General features: G+C 50.7%; 1 protein-coding gene across 2 annotated transcripts in view; it reads left to right on the top strand.

Moving 5' to 3' along the window:
- The window catches only part of OGDHL (oxoglutarate dehydrogenase L), a 38,027-nt gene extending 16,894 nt beyond the window's left edge, over positions 1 to 21,133 (top strand). For both annotated transcript variants that reach the window (XM_007526488.3, XM_060191537.1), the window contains exons 4-23: positions 1,893 to 1,995; positions 2,404 to 2,519; positions 2,648 to 2,802; positions 3,661 to 3,807; positions 5,806 to 5,896; positions 7,338 to 7,517; positions 7,731 to 7,859; positions 8,750 to 8,929; positions 9,245 to 9,397; positions 9,943 to 10,045; positions 10,665 to 10,793; positions 11,757 to 11,907; positions 12,858 to 12,985; positions 13,791 to 13,969; positions 17,383 to 17,454; positions 17,552 to 17,677; positions 17,790 to 17,862; positions 19,169 to 19,332; positions 19,505 to 19,659; positions 20,450 to 21,133. In XM_007526488.3, the coding sequence (XP_007526550.1) occupies positions 1,893 to 1,995; positions 2,404 to 2,519; positions 2,648 to 2,802; positions 3,661 to 3,807; positions 5,806 to 5,896; positions 7,338 to 7,517; positions 7,731 to 7,859; positions 8,750 to 8,929; positions 9,245 to 9,397; positions 9,943 to 10,045; positions 10,665 to 10,793; positions 11,757 to 11,907; positions 12,858 to 12,985; positions 13,791 to 13,969; positions 17,383 to 17,454; positions 17,552 to 17,677; positions 17,790 to 17,862; positions 19,169 to 19,332; positions 19,505 to 19,659; positions 20,450 to 20,573 (2,658 nt within the window). In that variant the 3' untranslated portion in view covers positions 20,574 to 21,133. The remainder of the gene's footprint in view (positions 1 to 1,892; positions 1,996 to 2,403; positions 2,520 to 2,647; positions 2,803 to 3,660; positions 3,808 to 5,805; positions 5,897 to 7,337; positions 7,518 to 7,730; positions 7,860 to 8,749; positions 8,930 to 9,244; positions 9,398 to 9,942; positions 10,046 to 10,664; positions 10,794 to 11,756; positions 11,908 to 12,857; positions 12,986 to 13,790; positions 13,970 to 17,382; positions 17,455 to 17,551; positions 17,678 to 17,789; positions 17,863 to 19,168; positions 19,333 to 19,504; positions 19,660 to 20,449) is intronic.
- Positions 21,134 to 21,732: the final 599 nt, after the last annotated feature.

Raw genomic sequence — 21,732 nt, 5'->3', positions numbered from 1 at the left:
TCCCCACCTGCAAGGTGGGGGTTTGGGTGTGGCCTCACAAGCAGTGATGCAAGTCTGCAGGTCTGCAGGTCTCCAGGTCTGCAGGTGTCTATTTTTCCCTCTCCCTCTCTATCTTCCCCTCCTCTCTCAATTTCTCTCTGTCCTATCCAAAAAAAGAAAAAAAAAAGGCCTCTAGGAACTGTGGATTCATAGCCCAGGCACTGAGCCCCAGTGATAACCCTGGAGGCAAAAATAAATAACTTAAGTTAAATTTAAAAAAAGAATCATATAAAATAAAAATTTTTAAAAACCCTTAAGTTTCTATTCCTGCCACTGTGCCCTTTCCATTCTTTCTCATGGGTAATTATTCTTATTTATAATTTGCTTTTTGTAATTTAGTATTCTTTTTAATTAATTTATTTAATTTTTATTATTTAAGAAAGGAGACATTAACAAAACCATAGGATAGGGGGGGTACAACTCCACACAATTCCCACTACCCAGTCTCCATATCCCATCCCCTCCCCTGATAGCTTTCCCATTCTCTATCCCTCTGGGAGTATGGACCCAGGGTCATTGTGAGTTGCAGATTTAGTATTCTAATGTATGCAAATACATATATGTGTACACACACACACACATACCCAAGTCTGTACACATATGCACCTTTTTTTATGGAGCCAGGGCCTCACCACTATGGATCTGCCTTTTCATTCAGATGGGGGGGGGATATGAGCTATTGGAGCATCTCCCACATGGTGCCAGGGTTTGGCTGTATTGTGTGCATGGTAAGGGACATGCTGTATTTGGTAAGCTGTTATCCCTCTGGCCCTTGTATATACACCTCTGTAGAACTTGCATGGATTTCCCATATCTACATGCCAGTCTCCTAGTTATGGGTATTTTGGGGGAATTTCTAGCATTTTGTGATTATCAGTAGTACTCCCGAATAAGTATGGACATTTAGCCCCAGGATTCTCTCTTGAAGTCCTTCTGTCCATGAGCCACACGTGTTTGCACTCACCTGTGGCTTGGTGGGTTCCTGGAGTCACCCTAGTCTTATTGTTTTCTCAGGTGATCCTCTTTGCTGTTCCTAGTTGCGTCAGGAGAGTAAAACACAGCTGCTGCTGCTCTTTAGCTGTGCCTCCGGAAGTCTCCTCCATTACCAGTAGTACTGTGTTGTTTTCGACAGGTTATGTTGTTTTCGCTGGGCTGGCTTCACGGGCGGGTAACAGACGACCAGGGACTCATGGCTGGGTTGTACGCAGTATCTCTTTATTCATGCAGGACGCAGGACGCAGCACAATCTAAGACGAGCTAAGCTAAACTCAAGTCCCCTAAAACTCACAATGCTGTCTTTATATATACTTGCCAAGTAGGGTGGAAACAGGATGTGACATAGAGAGGGTGGAGAGAAAAGTGACTGGTGAAAATCAGAGTGTGACAAGGAGGGGATCAGGGTGTGACAAAGAGGGGGTGGAGCAGGCGAGAATCCTATCACTGAACCACCAATGCCCTGGAGGGAGTGCTTTATGTAAATGTAAAAGTGATTTATGTAAATAGACCAAAGCTTTGAATGGGATTAAATCTATCCCTATATAGGCATATGGTTAAGCAGAAGCCAGGGGGAGCTGGCATACTATCCAACAGTACTGTACTTAATATATTTGTATATGTGTCTTATCCTTCACTTGACAGTGGCATGTTGTACTTCTAGACAGAGTTGAGTTCTCGCCCCCTCAATGGTTGTGGCTGGGCCTCATAGAGCACCGTGCAGAGGTTGGAGGCTGGAGATGTGTGGCACTGGAAATCCTGAAGTAGGAAGTGAGCCCAGTCTGGAGCCCAGAACCCTGCTCTTGGCAAAGATCTCTCCGGATGTGTTCTAGCCCAACCCTGACCTTTTCTCTTCCCAGATTCGAGGCCATCATGTGGCTCAGCTGGATCCCCTGGGCATTCTGGATGCAGACCTGGACTCCTTTGTGCCCTCAGACTTAATCACAACCATTGACAAATTGGGTGAGAGTTGGTGCCCTCTCCCATTGTCCTCTTAATGCCATAGGTAGTGGGTGCCAGTGCCTAGTGGGGAGCTCTAAGTCTGTGGTGGCTCTGGTTCCTGGGGCCCAGTGAGCATTCTGGGAGGCTTTGTTCTCATCTTAGTATGTTTACTGTATGACATCCTTGCAAGGAATGCCCTCTGTCTTCCCTGGCTGGCACACCATGTTCAGCAAGCTTGAGATACTTGTCCCTTGTGGCAGCAAACTGGGTGCTGACTAACCCTTACTCCCTCAGATAGAGGGTCCTTGGCTTTATTTAGTCTGGACCTGGTGACGTTGTTGGGAGGACTTTGATGCTCCTATGTCCCATCTGGGCCTGATCTCTCTCCTCCTCTCTGGTGCCTTGGTTCTGTCATGTGTACCTCCTCAGCCTTCTATGATCTGCGGGAGGCTGACCTTGATAAGGAGTTCCAGCTGCCCACGACCACCTTCATTGGGGGTTCTGAAAATACCCTTTCTCTGCGGGAAATAATTCGGCGCTTAGAGGTGAGCACAGGCAGGCCACCCAGAGGAACTCTGGAGCCTACTTAGGGAAGGAGGGTGCCTGCCACCTTTTTTGGTCCAAGGCTGATGTCCCCCTTCCCTGTACCTCATGGAGTTCTTGCTTGTCTCAGAACACATACTGCCAACACATCGGCCTGGAGTTCATGTTCATCAATGACGTGGAGCAGTGCCAGTGGATCCGGCAGAAGTTTGAGACGCCTGGCATAATGCAATTCTCCAGTGAGGAGAAGCGGACCCTGTTGGCCCGGCTGGTGCGCTCCATGAGGTCAGGCCCTCAGTGTTGCGTCATGTGGTCTGAGTGACTGGATGAGACCATCTCTAGGACTGTGTGAGGTGTCTCAGGCTCTGACTGAGAGATAGGAGGGTGCCTGGCAAAAGCAGGTAAAAGTAGATGGGCCTCACCCTTGGCAGGGGAGGTTCTGAGGAGAAGCACTGAGGCCAGTTGCTCATGCAGAGCTGGAAGGCCAGCAGGGGTAGGGGTCCAGAAGACTTAACAACAGGGCACACTGAGCAAGGGCAGAGGGGTAGAAAGTATTATGGGAAAGTTTGATAGAAAGATACACCACTCTGGGGGTGAGTAGCATTGCTTCCCTGTGGACAGAGCACTGTCTGGCTCTAACCATTGAACTTCTCTGAAGCTAGTCCACCCAGAGCCATGCATCTGGTCCAGTTGCTGATTGCAGAGTGGATCCCTGGCCAGTGTGGGGTAGGATGCAATAAAGTTGGAAATGAAGTGGTCTTTGAATCAGTGAGAGAGCTACATATATAGTACATATATAGTAAGTGATTTGGGAGCAGGAGCTGGGGGTAGTGGTGTGGAGGGGGAGACACTTGGAACAGTTTGACTAAAGGAGGGTGAGGGGTGGTCTCTGGGAAAGGTCTTTGGTAAAGTGTGTGTGTGTGTGTGTGTGTGTGTGTGTGTAAGCATTGTCCTTGTTCTGACCTGTGCTTCTTGTTGGGGAGCGGGGGTGGGGGGAGGGAGAGGGGGAGGAGCATCCTGCCTGGGCTATGCTGAGGAAGGTGACTTTGTAGCTCCCTCATTTGTGGGCACCCAACTCTGGGCTCTTATAAACAGCTCCTCTGTGCCTCAGCCTCTCCATTTCACCCCTTCCCCTCTCCTTAGATTTGAAGACTTCCTGGCCCGGAAGTGGTCTTCAGAGAAGCGGTTTGGCCTAGAAGGCTGTGAGGTCATGATTCCTGCCCTTAAGACCATCATTGACAAATCCAGTGAGATGGGGATTGAGAATGTCATCATGGGGATGCCACACAGGTGGGCTCCTTTCCATCCCTTTGCAGCCTCGAGTATTCTGCAGGCCCCATAGCCTGTGGTAGGGAGGGTGGGGATGAAAATCAGAAGATGTGTTGGCATGACATGGGCACTGAGTCAGGGTAGCCTAGAAAGGTTTACAGAGGTCCTGGGCCCTGGCCTCTTTGCAGGAAGAATCAAGCACTGAGCCAGAACCACACAGAGATAGGGACTAACTGGGTTCTCTGACTTAGTTTCTCACTCCCTATGTGTGTCTTCAGTAGCATGTTCCCACTATATGGCCACTGTCTTCAAGAGAGTTAACATTTTGGAAAAAGGATGTATTCTCGAGGTCCTTGTGGAGAGGGGACTATGAAAGGAGCATGGGCCAGGATTGTTGACCCCAGATTGGCATTTTCTGGAAGGAGGTCCCTGGAGTTGAACTGAAAATTTCCTCTCTGGCTACAAAGCTGACTGCACATTTCCCTGTGACCTTGGTAAAGATTGAGAAGGCTTGCTGGGCAACTGAGCTGGAGCTTTGGGCTAATGAGAATGGCCTGGGGACAAAGATCAAGGCAGTCAGCATCTCTATTGATGGGGCAAAAGAAACTGCTGAGCAGCCTGGGGGCAAAGCCCTGGTGTTTCCTGTGACCATTTCTAGCCCTTCTTGCTGGACCACCCCCAGGCCCCATTAGCATGAGAGAAATCCAGGTGCAGTATGAGGAAGGTCCCCTTCTTGTGGCTGGCCCATCAGGAACTCAGTGTTTGTCACAGGCTCAGTGCTCTGAGGGTCAGGCTGAGCTGGCCCTGTGGTGTGAGATAATGTGTGTCTTCATTAGAACAGTGGAGAAGATGGCTCTGGGACTATCAGTTGGAGTAGCTCTGGAGACTGGTTATGGTGCTTGGCAGCTTTCTATCCCCAGAAGGCACTGAGAATTGGCATGGGAGAGGTTCTAGGCCAAACCATACAATGGGGGAGAAGTCTCTGAGGCCAGAGCTATGCCCAAAGGGTTGAGGAGTGTTTAGACTGCTGTTGTGACACCCCCAGCCCCAACCCTGCCCAGATCAAAAGGGACCAGTAGGGTTGGAGGCTGGGACTGTGTGTGCCCTGGGGTGGGCATCTGCTTGTGGGATCTGGGGAGCAAATTATGAGTCATCCCTTGCACTCAGGTCAGGCTAGTGCCCAACTCTAAATAGATTGCTTCCTGATGGGAAATTCAGATTATGCTGGGAGAGCCCCTGGTCCCTGGCTGTTTTCCTCTCCCTGTATCCTTTAAACCTCAGTTCCCCCACACAGGTCTTCCATTAACTCCTAGTCATAGAGTCAGTCCATCTTTTCTTCCCTACTGTTTTTTTTCTTGTTTGTTTGTTTTGGTTTTTTGTCTCTAGGGTTAGCACTGGGCTTCTGTACCTGCACTACAAATCCACTGCTCCTGGAGGCCATTTTTTCCCCATTTTTTTCCCATTTTTTTTTATTGGATAGGACAGAGAGAAATTGAGAAGGGAGGGGAAGATGGGGGCAGAGAAAAACAATTACTTTCAGACCTGTTTCACTGCTTGTGAAGTGACTCCCCCCCCCACCCCCCCGCAGGTGGGGATTCACGGGCTCAAACCAGGATTCTTGTGCTTTGTACTATGTGCACTTAACCCAGTGTGCTACTGCCCAGCCCCCTTCTTCCCTATTCTGTTCGAGGATGCTGCTGGGCTGGGGGTGTGTGTGTGGGGGGTCATGTGGAAGCAGCTGTGGTGCATTAGTATATTGGGGTCAAGGTATACATTCAGCTTACCTTTTGTATTGGGTTGAGTAGTGGCTGGGTGGCTCCCTGCTCATGCAGGCCTGCTGAGTCTGAGATGAGCAGAGGTGTCTGCCTGGGGGAAGCTGGCTGGACTGTTCCTTCACTTGTCTCATAGATTGCTGCAGGAATGACAGGTTGGGCTTCCCTGGGTGGGGAACAGGTGATATTGCATCTGCTGGGTGAGGTAGCTCCTTTGCCAGGTGGGAGCCTTATCCTTTCTGTCCAGGGGCAGGTTGAATGTGCTGGCCAACGTGATCCGCAAGGACCTGGAGCAGATCTTCTGCCAGTTTGATCCCAAGCTGGAGGCAGCGGATGAGGTGAGTGTCAGACCTAGGTCCCAGAGCGTGGAGACACAAGAAGTAGACTGGGAAGGGGACTGAAGCTTTCAGGTTGAGACAGAACCTTGAGATGGACAAATATACATGAGGGATATAGGCTGGAATAATTATAATAATTGCATGAGGGCACTGAGGTATTTGGATTAAGTGCTATGCATCTTGTGACAGCTGAGAGAGCTCTCAGAATCTGGGCCATATCCCTTATTTCCACTTAAGGAAACTGAGGCCCATAGGGTAGCAGGGTGGATTTACTCACTTTAGCTCCTGTGGCTGTGCCTCTGTTCCCAAAGTTCTATCCACGCACTGGAACCTATCTCCTCATTTTTTTTTTTTTTGTCCAGAGCAGTGTTGGTTAGTCATTTATCTGCTTGTGTTTGCTTCCTGTCACCCATGCACATCATAAATGCCTCACACCCCCTGCCTTATTCATGCTGGACTCATTGTCTGTCAGCCTTTTTCTCTGCCTCTGTCACAGATCTACCCATCCCCCATTCTGGTGATTTTCCTGGTTGTTTTTGGAGGGAGCCTGTCAGTATGACAGGTATAAAAGTGATTGCATATTGACTTGTTTCTTTGTTATGAATTGTATTCCATTCCTATGTTGTTAAACCCTGTGTATTTCTTTTTCTATAAATTCTTCTCTGTGACTTTTGCTTATTTTTTTCTCTCTGAGGTTTTGGACAGTTCTTAACCATACTGATATGTATAAGTACTTTATATATTGAGGGAATTAGCCTCTTGCTCTTGTTTGTCTTCAAAAGTACTTTTCTCAGCTTGATTCTTCTCACCCTCAAAAACACTGTGCATGGATTTGCTTTCCCCATGATAAATCTATTGCATTTCAGCTGTCTGCTTTTGCTTGGCTTCTGAGATTTGTATATTGTTTAGAAAGGCTTTTTCCTTCCCCAAGATCATAAAGTATATCGTGTTTTCCTGATACTGGGGCTTTGTCTGCTGTATGTACATTCTTGGTGCTTGGACTTAGGTGGGATTTAGCTTATGTTAGCACGGAGGCCTGGCTGTTGGTCTCAGCACTGATTACTAGCTGTTGTCCTTTAGTTCTCTGATTTCACTGTTGCTGGCTGACCCATTCCTACTGCCTTTTTTTTTGTTGTTGTTTCCATGCTTTTGCCTCTGCAGGCACTGGTGCTGAGAAGGCAGTGGTTGATAATGTAGTACTGGGGTCCTCTGATGAGGGTGTGGCTAGTTAGGCTTTTGAACCAAGGCTCAGGGGGTTCTGCCTGTCTTTGTCAGATCAGCTGGCAGGATAAGGAGGGGTCATGTGTCTGTGTGGGTGGGGATAGGGACAGCATCATCTTCCTAGGTGCCAGAATCCACTGTGGGCTGTGTGCCTGGGCATATCATCTGCCTGTTTGAGATGGGAGGGTGCTGGTTCTTCATAGCCCACCTCAACTCTCAGGGCTCTGGAGATGTCAAATATCACCTTGGCATGTACCATGAGAGGATCAACCGAGTCACAAACAGGAACATCACTCTGTCGCTTGTGGCCAACCCCTCCCACCTGGAAGCCGTGGACCCCGTGGTGCAAGGGAAGACAAAGGCAGAGCAGTTCTACCGTGGGGATGCACAGGGCAAGAAGGTGAATTCACCTGGGCATCAAAATGTAAAATTGGAGGGGTCTGCACTGGGGCTCAGTTCTGAGGGGTTGGCTCTGATGTCTGCCCTCAGAGTGTTGGACCATGGGACGAAGGTATTGAGGGGTGGGGTCCTTGGTCTGTGCTATGCCAGGGTCAAGGCTGGGCTGCCCAAGTGGAAGGATGAGGATACTTTTAGCTCACATCCTGCCCTGTAGGTCATGTCCATCCTGGTCCATGGAGATGCTGCCTTTGCTGGCCAGGGTGTGGTCTATGAGACCTTCCATCTGAGTGACCTGCCCTCTTACACAACCAATGGAACCGTGCACATTGTCGTCAACAATCAGGTGGGAGCCTGGGCTGCTCATTGTGCCTGGTTAGTCTAGCCTGGTCCTGAAGTCCAGGTGGCAGTTTGGGGGCTTTATGAGCCAGTCCTGGTCCTGATTGCTCTGCTCTGCCCCCTTCCAGTGTGCCTTGGTGTCCTGCTCTGAGACTTGGGAATTTAAGTAACTTGCCCAAGATGGTACAATTTATAACTGGTAGGACTGAGACTTATCCAGGCTTGAGTTCCTCACTGCCACTGCACATGAAAGAATGCAATAGCTGGGAAGTGGCTCAGTGGCAGAGCACGGGACATTCAAGAGTGAGGTGCCGAGTTTGATACCCAGCACTGCATGTGGTAGTGATGTTTCAGTGCTTTCTCTCCCCATATCTTTCCTCTTTTAAAAAATACTGCAGGGGGTGTTGGGAGTGGCACACCTAGTTACTGCACGTATTACCGAGAGCAAGGACCCAGGTTCAAGCCCTCCCTGCTCCCCACCTTCAAGGAGGACACTTCACCAATGGTGAAGTAGATTTGCAGATGTCTCTTTCACTCTCCCTCTCTATTTCTATTTGCTCCTGCCCTCTCAATTTCTCTCTGTCCTATTAAATAAAAGGATAAAAGAAATGAAAAGATGAAATCTTAAAAAAAAAAAAAAAAAACACAAAATGATCTGGGGGCACTTGGGGGGAAGAGCAGGCATGATTCCCCAGGTTTTACTGCTATCCTCATGGCACACGCATCTGACTGACTTCAGGACCTTTCACCGTCTCCTCTCCACACTGCATGTTTCTCTGGGGCACACCCACTAGACCAACCCCTGCCCTAATCACTTGCCCAGCTCCTCACCTGCTGGTCTCCCAGACAGACCCCCACCTGCCTAGCTTGAAGCAAACTGAGAAGCTGTATTTGCAGATTGGCTTCACCACGGATCCTCGGATGGCCCGGTCCTCACCGTACCCTACTGACGTGGCCCGTGTGGTCAATGCTCCCATCTTCCACGTGAACGCAGATGACCCAGAGGCCGTGATCTATGTGTGTAGTGTGGCAGCCGAGTGGAGGAACACCTTCAATAAAGACGTCGTGGTGGACCTGGTGGGTCTCGTGGGGGAGAGGGGAGCAAGGCCAAGTTTGGGGCGGGGGGAACATACCCTCAGCCTGAACCTGCTCTGCTGAGTGGGGAGATCCGCAGCGTCCTTGGCAGTCGGGGAGCACGTGTTGGATGGGAGGTTTAGCGTCACCTTTGCAATCTGTGCAAAGACTTGGGATGGATATTCAGTGATGGTAGTGAGGGACTTTCAGGGTTACCTTGCCAGATGTGCCCCCAGATGTGCAGTGACTGCCAATCACACTGTCTGGGGTGGGGGAGGGAGCAGAAACTGTCTCCTCACCCCTGCACTGTCCCTGCAGGTCTGCTACCGCAGGCGTGGCCACAATGAGATGGACGAGCCCATGTTCACACAGCCACTCATGTATAAGCAGATCCAGAGACAGGTGCCCGTACTGAAGAAGTACGCCGATAAGCTCATTGCTGAAGGCACGGTCACCCTGCAGGAATTTGAGGTGGGCAGGCAGGGCTTGTGAGTGCCTGAGAAAAGCCTGGGGCAGCTGTTTCTGTCCCCAACCCATGCTGGGCAGAAGTAGCCGGTATGGTCTTTGTCCTCAACAGTACCCAGTTTTCATGGAGGACAGAACCAAAGGCACATTTATAGTCTGGTGGAATGAAGTCCATGTATATATGGGGGTGGGGGGAGGGGGAGCCTAGGCACAGGCAGCAGTCCAGAAAGGCTGCCTGTGGGAGGTGGCTCTGAAACAGTTTTGTTTCCAGAGTTATATATAGAGGAGTTCCCTCTTCAGGGAACCCTGAGGGCAAGGAAATTGAGTCATAGGTTCCCACCCTCCAAGTGTCTGTTGAGCACACAGGCCTGGGGAACATGTCCTGGGATCCTCTTGAACTCAGACTTTGCCTCTGGCTGTAGGGTTCTTACAGACCAGTGGAGAGAGTTCTAGAAGTTGGTGAGAGGGGCCTGGTTTATGAATCTGGAGGAAGCCAGCTTTCTGCACTGCAGGTCACTGTTGCCCCAATCCACAACTCTGTCTGATTTCAGGAGGAAATTGCCAAATACGACCGGATCTGTGAGGAAGCATATGGCCGGTCCAAGGATAAAAAGATCCTTCACATAAAGCACTGGCTGGACTCTCCCTGGCCTGGTGAGCAAGCAAGAGGCTGACAGTGATTCACCTGAACCGGGTGTTGGGACCAGGACTGGAGTGGCCCTCATGAGGGCAGTCACTGCCAAGCCTAGAGGCTATAGGCTGTCTTTGAAGCACTTGAGGAGGTGTGAGGCTGATTCCTCTGGACTGGGCTAGGCTAGGCTGAGCTGGACTGGACTGAGCTAGACTAGAGGGGAAGAGGACTCACCCTCAGAATTTATATGACCTTGGAAAGGTTATGCTGAGCTGATCGGGGGTTTGAAAAAGTAGAGATGCTTGGAGAATATGTGTGTGCACGTGTGTGTGTGTGGGGGGTTCACAAGGTGTCCTTGGTTGGGGTTCTCAGAGAACCCCCTTTGCGATTGAGCTAGATGGCTGTGACCCTGGACCGAGAGAGTAGCCCCCTTGGGGCCTAGAGGAGAATGGTTAGCTGTAGAGTTAAGCTTTGAGTGTCAGCTGTCATCAGGGCTTAGAGTGGATTCAGGGTTTGGTTGCTGGGGAAGAGAGTGAGGAAGGATTGCCCATCCTCCCTGTCCTAGTCCCAAGGAGGCAGGTTGACTGGGGGATCTGCGTCCCCTTTGCCACCCCAGTGTGCCCAGAGCCTCTGTCCTCACAGGCTTCTTCAATGTGGATGGGGAGCCCAAGAGCATGACGTGTCCAGCCACGGGAATTCCTGAGGACATGCTGACCCACATTGGCAATGTGGCCAGCTCTGTACCTCTGGAGGACTTCAAGATCCACACGGGTGAGGTTGCTGTGCTAGCTTTGGTGTGGGCCCTGTCTCAGCCTGGCATTGTGCCCTAATGGTGTCAGGGATCAGGGACCTGCATTCCTGCTATGTATGGGCCAGCTGAGCTCTCAGAGCCTAGTTTGTACCCCTGTGAGGTGCCCATGGTAACAGCTCCTGGCAGAGTAGCTGGCAGGCACTGTACTCCCAGTTGGGTGCCAGATCAGGCTTATTGGCATTTTCCCAGTATCTTTACCAGTACCAGGTTGAAGGATAACCCAACCTTTTGAGGGGAACGTCAGACCTGGAGGGCTGACAGAGTGTGGCCCCATGCTGGTGGGCCACCCTGGGCTGCTAGGTGGTCACCTCTTGTCCATGTCCACTTTGAGCTGGAGGACTCCTCATGGTGGTCATGGGACTCCTGCATTCTGCATCCTCTGACCAGCCTATGGGAGTTCCCAGGGAATTCCTTCACAGTATACAGAGGCTCAGGTGTCCTGGGGTGCACTTCTCTTTGTGCACAACTTGGAGGGCCCATGCAGGTGTAGGGCCAAGGAGACCCCTGAACCTGAGCTCAAATTCATGCATCTTTAGAGCTGCATGTTCCTGGTAACACTGCATGTTCCTGGTAATGACTTCACCCAACTGAGCTTCATCTCCTCACCTGAGGGGGAGAAAGCAGCTCCTCCCTGTGGGGTTGTGATTGAAGAAAGTACCAGGCTAGGTGCACATGATGTCTGTAAGTGACAACTGCTCGCATAGTCATGCCTGCCTTCTGCAGGGAGGGTGTGGAAGCTATAGCAAGCTCAGGCTGCCCGTTGTATTGGCTAGAGTGGATTTGCCACAGGAGGCCTGCCTGGGACCTAGTGGGTGGAAGGGGTGTACACTGTCTCCTAACACGCTTGGTGAGGGCCTTGGCATCACAGCTGTCTCAGCAGGGTGGCCAGACTCCTGTAACTCTCAGGTTGATCCTACCTGCAGGTCTCTCTCGTATCTTGCGGGGCCGTGCAGACATGACCAAGAATCGGACAGTGGACTGGGCGCTGGCAGAGTACATGGCCTTTGGCTCCCTGCTCAAAGAGGGCATCCATGTGCGGCTCAGTGGGCAGGATGTGGAGAGGGGCACGTTCAGGTATGGCCAAGGGATCTAGGCCCCAGGCCCCAAGGGCATCAACCTGTCTCCATGGAGCCTACACTAGAGCTCCCAGTGCCAGCCCAGGAGCTCCAGAATGGAGCAGACCTTTCCTCTCCTTCCTAACCCTTGGTTGGGGAGGCCAGAGAGGGCCTTTAACTGTTTTGAGTATTCACAGGTAACCCCATCCTTAAGCCCCTTCCCTCAGGACCTCACCGTCAGAGGGCTGCAGAATTCTCTGATCCTTATGAAGAGCCGACCACCTGACTCAGTTTGTTGGTTGGCTGATATCAAGCTCCCTGGTCCTCAAGATTTTACTTGTTTTTATAAGATATATATATATATATATATATATTGAACTATTGTCAAGCCAGCCTACTCCATTTTGCTTACAGTCAACCTTTTGAGTCCAAATGAAGGACTTAGATGCTTTGGATCCTGACTTAGTCACTGTCATGGTCATAAGTCAAGGTGGCTTGGCTCCCAGGATTCATAAGCACCATTCACAGCAGCTCATTACTGCTGGCCCTGCTCAGCCAGGGGACCACCAGGGAGCTGCTTCATTGCACCTTCACTACATGTCAGCCCTCAACTTTCACAAGTTCCTGTTTCCTGCCATCCTGGACAGAACAGGTGAGGCAGCAAGGTGGCTAGCAGAATGGGCATGGTTGCCACAGGAGTATAGTTTTTAGGGTCTCAGGACCTCACTGATTCCCTTCTGTATGTGAGAAGCTGAGTGCCTCCAATCTGTACTCAGAGTCTCAGAGCTCCCTGCAGAAGGGGTAAGATCACTGGCTTTTCAGAACTTTCTTGTCCTTACCATTCTGTGGAATCAGGGTTCTTGGCCCAGTGACAAAGACTTACCTGCTTCCCAATGCCTGGTATACCTGCTCTGGGTGAACAGGTGCCAGTCCACATATCCTCCATCCATTGCTCATCTGTCTCTTCAGTCATCGCCACCACGTTCTCCATGACCAAGAAGTTGACCGGAGGACTTGTGTCCCCATGAACCACCTCTGGCCAGACCAGGCCCCCTACACCGTGTGCAACAGCTCCCTCTCGGAGTATGGAGTCTTGGGTGGGTCAGAATTACCTGCAGGTCCAGTGGGCCCTGAGATGCCTGGGGAGCAGAAAAGGGGTTTACAGCCTCAAAAGGGAGGCCTCTGGTCATTCTGACCATGTACCTAGGGCTGGGAGGATGCCAGGGTCTGGGCCTAGGAGGGAATTATTTGCCTTAAACTAGCCTGTCTTGGGTCCCTGCTTGCCTGGGTGGGGGGTTGGGACAGGGAGAATAAGAGAACCCTTTCCCTGTGCACCATCCCCAGTGGGCCCACTGACTAGTAGGATGCAGCTCTGAGTCTGGCTGACTTACCACAGTGTTTCTGACCTCGGTGTCACTTCTGCATTGCACTCAGCAGTCCTGTTCTGAGGTCCCCTCTTTGGACTCTGGGCTGTGAACCCTCTATTCTTTCTCTTTTGGCTCAATCTTTGGCTGTTTCACTTCCTCTCACATTACCTCCTTCCAGAAGTAGAGTCCCCTACTCCCACCCATGAATAGGCCCATAATCTCTGGGGTTTTGCCCCTGGGGTTCTTTCCTGTCCTTTGCCCTTAGCATACTTTGGGGCAGCTTCTGGCATCTTAAGAGATTTGTCTCCTGGTTTCAATAGAGCTAAAGTTGGCCACACATGAGGTCAGGGCTGGAGGTGGCATCCCTAAACATCTTGTCAGTACTCAGAAAGGATGACTGTGGTCTTTGGGCCCCAAGGAGGCCCCAGTATCTTCCTAGCTGCTGGGAAGAATGGGGGAGGGGACAGGGAGAAGGTGTGAGGAAGGGCTGGGTTTAGCTGCAACCACTTGGTGACAGTGTGTGTCTTCTGTGTAGGCTTTGAGCTGGGCTATGCCATGGCAAGCCCGAATGCCCTGGTCCTCTGGGAGGCTCAGTTTGGCGACTTCCACAACACGGCCCAGTGCATCATCGACCAGTTCATCAGCACCGGCCAAGCCAAGTGGGTGCGGCACAATGGTATCGTGCTGCTGCTGCCCCATGGCATGGAGGGCATGGTGAGGGCTGTGGTGATGCTGGGGCTGGGTGGGCTATGGAAAGAGGGAAAGCACGGGTGGAGCCTTGGCTGCTTGAAAGGTTGGGGTCTCCTCCTTCCAGGAGCCTGAAGCATCTGGGCTTGCATGGGCCTGTTGTCACCTGAGGATAATGATGTTATTAGCATTTTATGTAATATACATGCAAGCTGGTGATGAGCTAAGCTCTGCCTAAAATCTTCATTCTTGTGACTCACTGAGTCGAGGTTCAGGCCCTCTATCTCTCTCTCTCTCTCCCTCTCTCCCTTCCCCTCCCCTCCCCTCCCCTCTTCCCCCCCCTTTCTCTTTCCCTCTTTTCCCCCCCTCTCTTTTAAAGATTTTATTTATTAGGAGTCGGGCAGTAGTGCAGTGGGTTAAGCACATGTGGCGCAAAGCACAAGAACTGGCGTAAGGATCTCAGTTCGAACTCCCGGCTCCCCACCTGCAGGGGAGTCACTTCACAGGCAGTGAAGCAGGTCTGCAAGTGTCTGCCTTTCTCTCCCCCTGTCTTCTCCTCCTCTCTCCATTTCTCTCTATTCAATCTAACAATGACGACATCAATAACAACAACGATAACTAAAAAAAGGGCAACAAAAGGGAAAATAAATATAAAATTTTTTAAAAGATTTTATTTATTAATGAGAAAGATAAGAGGAGAGAAAGAAAGAACCAGACATCACTCTGGTACATGTGCTGCTGGAGATTGAACTCAGGAACTCTTGCTTGAGAGTCTAATGCTTTATCCACTGCACCACCTCCTGGACCATAGTTCAAACTCTTTGTCGTCACCTGCAGGTGGGAAGCCTCAATAGTGGTAGAACAGTGTAGGTGTGTCTCTCTTCTACTTTTCCCTGCCTCTCTCTGTTTCTCACACCTATCTAAGAGAAAGAAAAAAAAGAGAAGAGAGATAGAGAAGGAGGGGGGAGAGGGAGAAGGAAAGAAATAACTACTGGGAGTGGTAGAATCTCTCAGTGATAATCCTGGAGGACAAACCAAAAACACACAAACCTCTTCTCTGTGTAGTAACTCTTCTGTCCTCATACCAATGAATGAAATTGATCCTGTTCTGGCTTTGTAGATGAGGATGCTGAGACTCAGAGAGGTGCAGTAGTTTGCCCTTGTCACACGGTCCTCTCCTGGGTGCCCAGCCCATGTATCTACTTGTAAGGCAGAGAGAGGCTTATAGGCCAGCGGAGAGAGGAGATACTACGTTGGTGGCTATGAAACCTGATCAGGGGGCTGTAGGAGCATGAAGCAGGGTGGGCTTGGGTGACCAGCGCCAGGCCTTGCCAATCCTGGATGGATGGTCAGTGGAGATCCCTGAGGTCCCATGCAGCAAAGATCAGTCACCTGGTGAGACACTGATCACTACTGGAGCCACTGCATGGCTGCTCAGAGCTGGGCATCTGCTGCACACATTACATGCCATCTCTGAGCCTGTGATCTCCCCATCATTGGACGGTCAGTCAGTCCTGTCTCCATTTCACATATGAGGAGAGAGGTGGTGTGACCCATCCCAGGTCACTGAGCTATGAAAGTGCTCTTTACAGAGTGAGTCTGAGCCAAGCTGGGTTGCCAGGGTTGTGCTGACCCAACTGAGGCCTGTACTGGGTACTTGGAACATCCCTACAAAGGGTGTGTGTGTGGGGGGGAGGGGTACAGGTGGTGACTATAGGGCAGGCTACCCCATCCCATAAGGAGCCAGCTAGGGTGTCAGTGTGGGGTGTCACCCTGCTGTCACGGAGTGGAGCAGACTGTATGGGTGAGAGTGGGCCTTGTTCAGAGCTTCTTTCTTGGACTGCCAAGATAGCTCACGTAGTACACTTGCTGTGTCATGCACATGAACTTGGTTTGAGCCCGGCCCCCAACTTACTGAATAAAGCTCTGGTGCTGTGGTGTCTTACTCTCTATCTCTGTCTCTGTCTTTCTATCTGAAAAAGTTGACCTGGAGCAGTACAACCCCAGTGATGACGACAACCAAAAACACTTGCTTACTTACTCCTTTCTCTCTTTCTCTCTTTTAAAAATTACCTTTATTAATTGGATCGAGACAGCCAGAAATCAAGAGGGATGGGGGAGATAGAGAGAGAAAGAGAGACATCTGCAGACCTGCTTCACCACTCACAAAGCTTTCCCCTTGTAGGTGGGGACCAGGGGCTCAAACCCGAATCCTTGGGCATTGTAGCATGTGCTCAGTCAGATGAGCCACCGCCCAGCCCCCCCTCTTCCTTCCTTCCTTCCTTCCTTCCTTCCTTCCTTCCTTCCTTCCTTCCTTCCCTACCAGGATTATCACTGGGGCTTGGTGGCAACACTACAAAATCTACTGCTTCCAATGACCGTTTTTTTTTTTTCCTTTTTTCTCTTTTCTTTCTATTTTATTGGATAGGACAGAGAGAAATTAAGGGAGGAAAGGGAAATAGAGAGGTGCATCCCCCTTATAGGTGGGGAATAGGGGCTTGAACCTGGGTCCTTGTGCTTGGTTATATATGCATTTAACCAGGTGTTCCACTGCCTAGCCTCCCCCTCCCCAACTCCTTTCTGACTGGGTGACCTGGGAGGTTGTTTCTTAATCTCTCTGCTTGTCTTTATCTGTAAAGTAAGATAATAAGTCTATATCACCAGCCTGCCTTCAAGAGTTGAATAACATGTATAGGGTGCATAGGTGGTTCCTGACCCTCAGAAAAGGACAGTGGCTCTAAGTCAGAACATTCTAGAGAGAAAGCATTTCTTTTTTCTCGGCTCTGGTTTATGGAGATGCGGGGGATTGGACCTGGGACTTCGGAGCTTCAGGCATAAGTCTTTTTGCATTACCATTGCATAACCCTTTTTGTATAACCATTATACTATCTACCCCCACCTGAGAGAAAGCATTTCAAGTGGACATTTTGCCCTCTCCTCCCATCCCACACAGTCACATGTGCTGGCTCCGACTGGATCCTCCTCTGAAAATGCTTTCCCAGTGCTTACCCCACTTCCTGACTTTTTTTTTAAGATTTATATTTTTAAATATTTATTTATTATTTATTCCCTTTTGTGGTCCTTATTGTTTTATTGTTGTAGTTATGATTGATGTTGTTGTTGTTGGATAGGACAGAGAAATGGAGAGAGGAGGGGAAGACAGAGGGGGAGAGAAAGATAAACACCTGCAGACCTGCTTCACCTCTTGTGAAGTGACTCCCCTGCAGCTGGGAAGCCGGGGGTTCAAACCGGGATCCATATGCCAGTCATGCGCTACTGCCCGACTCCCCCCACTTCCTGACTTTTTCCTATGGTTTACACTCCAGAGTGAAGTGAGGCCATCAGACTGCCCTCAGTGCTGGGATTCTGCAAGAGTAGCCTGTGTGTCAAACCCCTGTCCCAGCATGGCCTAGTACGACCTGTCTGGTGTTTGCTTTCAGGGCCCAGAGCACTCTTCAGCCAGGCCGGAGAGGTTCCTGCAGATGAGTAATGATGACTCGGATGCCTACCCCGTGAGTGCCACACGCCATTCCCCTAGGAGGAGGGTGCACCCTGCCAGAGTGAGGGTGCTCTGGACGGCCACTTCCCAGCTACTCCTTGTCCCTTCAGACTTTTACTCAGGACTTTGAGGTGAGCCAGCTCTATGACTGTAACTGGATTGTGGTCAACTGCTCCACCCCAGCCAGCTACTTCCATGTGCTGCGCCGGCAGATCCTGCTGCCCTTCCGGAAGCCGGTGAGCACCTGCCCTGGTTGTCATAGCACTGCAGGGGTTGGACACGGGGATCTCTGGGCAGGTGGGGGGCAGTTAGGGACAGCTGGCAGCTGGACACATGTTTCCCTTCCAGCTCATTGTCTTCACACCCAAATCTCTGCTGAGGCACCCAGAGGCCAAGTCCAGCTTTGACCAAATGGTATCTGGTAGGTGTGTGGGCATGTTGAGAGAGTCCAAGATTGGAGGTAGTGGCCAGTATGGGACCTGGTGGCATCTGTTTCTGGGGTTCATCTATACTGATATCTGTCTATAGCCCCATCAGCCCTGCAGCAGCTGCTAGCTAAGATAACCCAGCTCTAGTCACTTAAGTTGAGCATTGGGATACACTGGGTCTCCCCAGATAGCAGGGTCAGTTGGCTGTGCTGGGAAGCCTAGAGGCAATTGCTCTGGTGATGTCTAGTTCAAAGGAGCTTTCTTTCTTCCTTCCTTTCTTCTTTCCATCCTCCTTCCCTCTTCCTCCCTTCCTCCCTCCCTCCTTTCCTTCCTTCCTTTTGAACAAAATTGACTTTATTGACTCTGGGGACCCAGTGTCTCCTCTAGATACTCTCAGCCTTATTCAGCTGGAGATTGGGTTAGGATAAAGCAGCTGGAAGGCCTAATGTTGGAACTGAGATGTGGCCCAATGAGAGTCCTGAAAAGGTAGGAGTGGCATCCTGAGACTTGGTCAGGCAGATCTGATGTTGCCAAGCAGTCCTGGGTAGCAGAGGAGGGGCAGCAGCGTGGGCAGGTGTGTTCCCTGTGTGTGTTTGGGAAGCCCCTCCGGTACGGGCAGGTGACTGACCCTGCCGTTGAGAGCTCTGATGTTGGCACTGGACCACCTGGTATGAGATCCTGATGTCAACTTTCCCCCTTTAGGATATGGCAGTCAGTTACCTTCTCTGCTTTAGTGTTCTCACCTAAAATCCTGGGGACAGTAGTAGTAGCTTCCTCTGAGGGTCTTGCATTGTGCTCAGCCTGATGTCAGGCACTTGACATGAACTCCAGAAGGAAAAATGGACACTTGGCTACAGGGCTGAGGGAGGGGAGACAGGAGGGATGTGGTGAGCCTCCCAGGATAGCTCTTCGCCTTCTGGTTTGGTGCCCAGACTGCACAGAAGAGGCAAATAGGCAAGACTCTTCTAGGAGCAGATTTGGGGCCAAACAGTGGTGTTTTCAGATGGACATGTGCCGTCATTTCCTCTGTCCCCTGTAAAAGGGACACCCCATTATCCCCCCACCACCTCATCCACCTTAATCTTTGATGCTCCCAGGACTCTGCCCTGTCTCTTTGCACCTCTCTCAGTAACATTCCAGGGTATCATTTATCTCCTGCTCTGTTCTTTAACTCAAGAGGTGTTCGCTTGGTCTAAATCCAGGGCCAGTCTCAGTGGGCAGGGAGAGCCTGGGGATGCCAGGCATGAGGGCCTGATGCTCAAGCTACTGTGGCCCCTACCAAGCACTGCGCTTCCCTAGGGACCAGCTTCCAGCGGGTGATTCCTGAGGATGGGGCTGCAGTACGGGCCGCTGAGCAGGTGCAGCGGCTCATCTTCTGTACGGGAAAGGTGTACTATGACCTGGTGAAGGAACGGAGCAGCCAGGGCCTGGAGGACAGGGTGGCCATTACTCGCTTGGAGCAGGTATGTCTTGAGTTTCTCAGCCAATCAGAGTGGTGGATGAGCTCTATTCCCCAGCATTTGACTCTGGAGACAGTGTGCCCAGGATGGGGAACCGTGGCTGCTGTGAACCCAGCCACCAGTGCACCCTCCTCCTGCCCCAGGCTATGCTCTCCTTTCTCCCTGCCTGCCCCAGATTTCTCCATTCCCTTTTGACCTGATCAAGCAAGAGGCAGAGAAGTATCCAGGCGCTGAGCTGGTGTGGTGCCAGGAGGAGCACAAGAACATGGGCTACTACGACTATATCAACCCCCGCTTCATGACCATCCTGGGCCGGGCGCGGCCTATATGGTACAGGGCTTGGTGGGGGGGGTGGCGTGCTCCAGACCTATCCCCATTCTGCCCACCCAATTTAGCATGTGACTCAGAAACTGACCATTGCCATTCTCTGCGTTGTGCTATAAACTGAGGGGTGGACCCTATAGTCCCTGTCAATGACAGTCTGGCTTCCCCATCTGGAATAGGACTTGATACTTCCTCATAGAGAGTAAGCCTTTGTTTCTGCTCTGCAACTGAACCCCACCTTTTCCTGCATGCCTCAAATCTCCTGCCTTTTATTTTAAGCTGGTTACTTAGCCTCTTAGAACTGCAGGATCTTCATCTCTCCAGTACGATGATGATGGGGTTAGAATCTGCATAGTCGGGGGTCGGGTGGTAGTGCAGTGTGTTAAGCACATTTGGCGCAAAGTACAAGGACAGGCATGAGGATCCCGGTTTGAGCCCCCGGCTCCCCACCTGCAGGGGAGTCGCTTCACAGGTGGTGAAGCAGGTCTGCAGGTGTCTATCTTTCTCTCCCCCTCTCTGTCTTCCCCTCCTCTTTCCATTTCTCTCTGTCCTATCCAACAATGAACAACATCAACAATGGCAATAATAATAACCACAATGAGGCTACAACAACAAGGGCAACAAAAGGGGGAAGAAATGGCTTCCAGGAGCAGTGGATTCATGGTGCAGGCACCAAGCCCAGCAATAACCCTGGAGGAGGAAAAAAAAAAAAAGAATCTGCGCAGTCCATAGTCCTGAGATAGGCAAGTTCCCCCCCCAACACATACACACCCTTGGCTTGTCTCTCCTCCCTCAGGTATGTTGGCCGTGACCCAGCAGCTGCACCAGCCACAGGAAACAGAAATACTCACCTGGTATCTCTGAAGAAGTTTCTGGATACTGCCTTCAATCTCCAGGCCTTTGAGGGCAAGACCTTTTAGAATTGAGCAAGACCTCCCTGTGTCTTGCCAGGGAGTTGTTTGAGGGAGGGAGGAATGTGGGGCTAGCTAGGGAGCGATTGAGCTGCCTAGGAGGGGGGCTGTGGAGGGGGGACTAGGATAAGACATACTCATGCAGAGATTGAGGTCAAAGAGTAGTCCCCACCAATTGTGGTGTCAGGCCAGCTTGAAGCATCGTGTTAATTTCAGAATCTGTTTGGACTGAACAAACCAGAGGGTAAAAGATGGTTCTGGAGCAAACTCTGCAGATAGGTTCCCAGATGTCCTTGTTTCTGGTCTTTCCCATCTTAGCAGATGTAGCTGCTACTCACTCTGTCCTTGTTTAGCTGTAGACTCAAAGAATTATTTTCTTTTGTGCTCTTAGAAGTAGAGATTTAAGCAATAACCATCAGGTGAAGCAGAAGCATGCCAGGTGATTTATGGGGCGTGTCATAATCAGATATGTCAGCTTCTGTGTGAAATACAGCCGCAGCTCATGTGTGCCAAAGTAGAAACCAAGTAACAGTGAAATTAAAAAAAAGTTCAAAAAAATGATCATGAGAGATGTTCTGTGTGTTTGTTTTCTGTTACAGAATTTGGGGAGAAGTAAGGTGACCTAGAGAGGGTGGGGGTAGGGAGAAAGGAGAAACTAAAGATGTAATATCTGCCTCCATTGGGCAGACTTTTCTTTGAATAAATATCCCGAGGATATAGGGGCTAGGATGTTTGTGCACCTGTTTTCATCTCCTTCTTTAGCTTTTTGTTTTTTGCCTCCAAGATTATTGCTGGGGCCCAGTGCCTGCACCATGAATCCACTGCTCCTGGAGGCCATTTTTCCCCCTTTTGTTGCCCTTGTTGTGGCTATTATTATTGTTGTTGTATTGATGTTGTTTGTTGTTGGATAGGACAGAGAGAAATGGCGAGGAGGAGGAGAAGACAGAGAGGGGGAGAGAAGGACACCTGCAGACCTGCTTCACCACCTGTGAAGCGACTGCCTTGCAGCAGGTGGGGTGCCGGGGGCTCTAAGCAGGATCCCTATGCCGGTCCTTGCGCTTCGTGCCATGTGCACTTAACCTGCTGCGCTACTGCCCAACCTCCCACACCTTTTTTTTTTTTTTTTTTTTTGGTGTTGCTTCCAAGCAGAGATGCTGGGAAGCTTCAT

Source organism: Erinaceus europaeus, chromosome 1 (assembly GCF_950295315.1).
Source record: "Erinaceus europaeus chromosome 1, mEriEur2.1, whole genome shotgun sequence".
Lineage (NCBI taxonomy): Eukaryota > Metazoa > Chordata > Mammalia > Eulipotyphla > Erinaceidae > Erinaceus > Erinaceus europaeus.
Note: the sequence above shows the minus strand (reverse complement) of the source record. Positions and strands in the feature narration are given on the sequence as shown.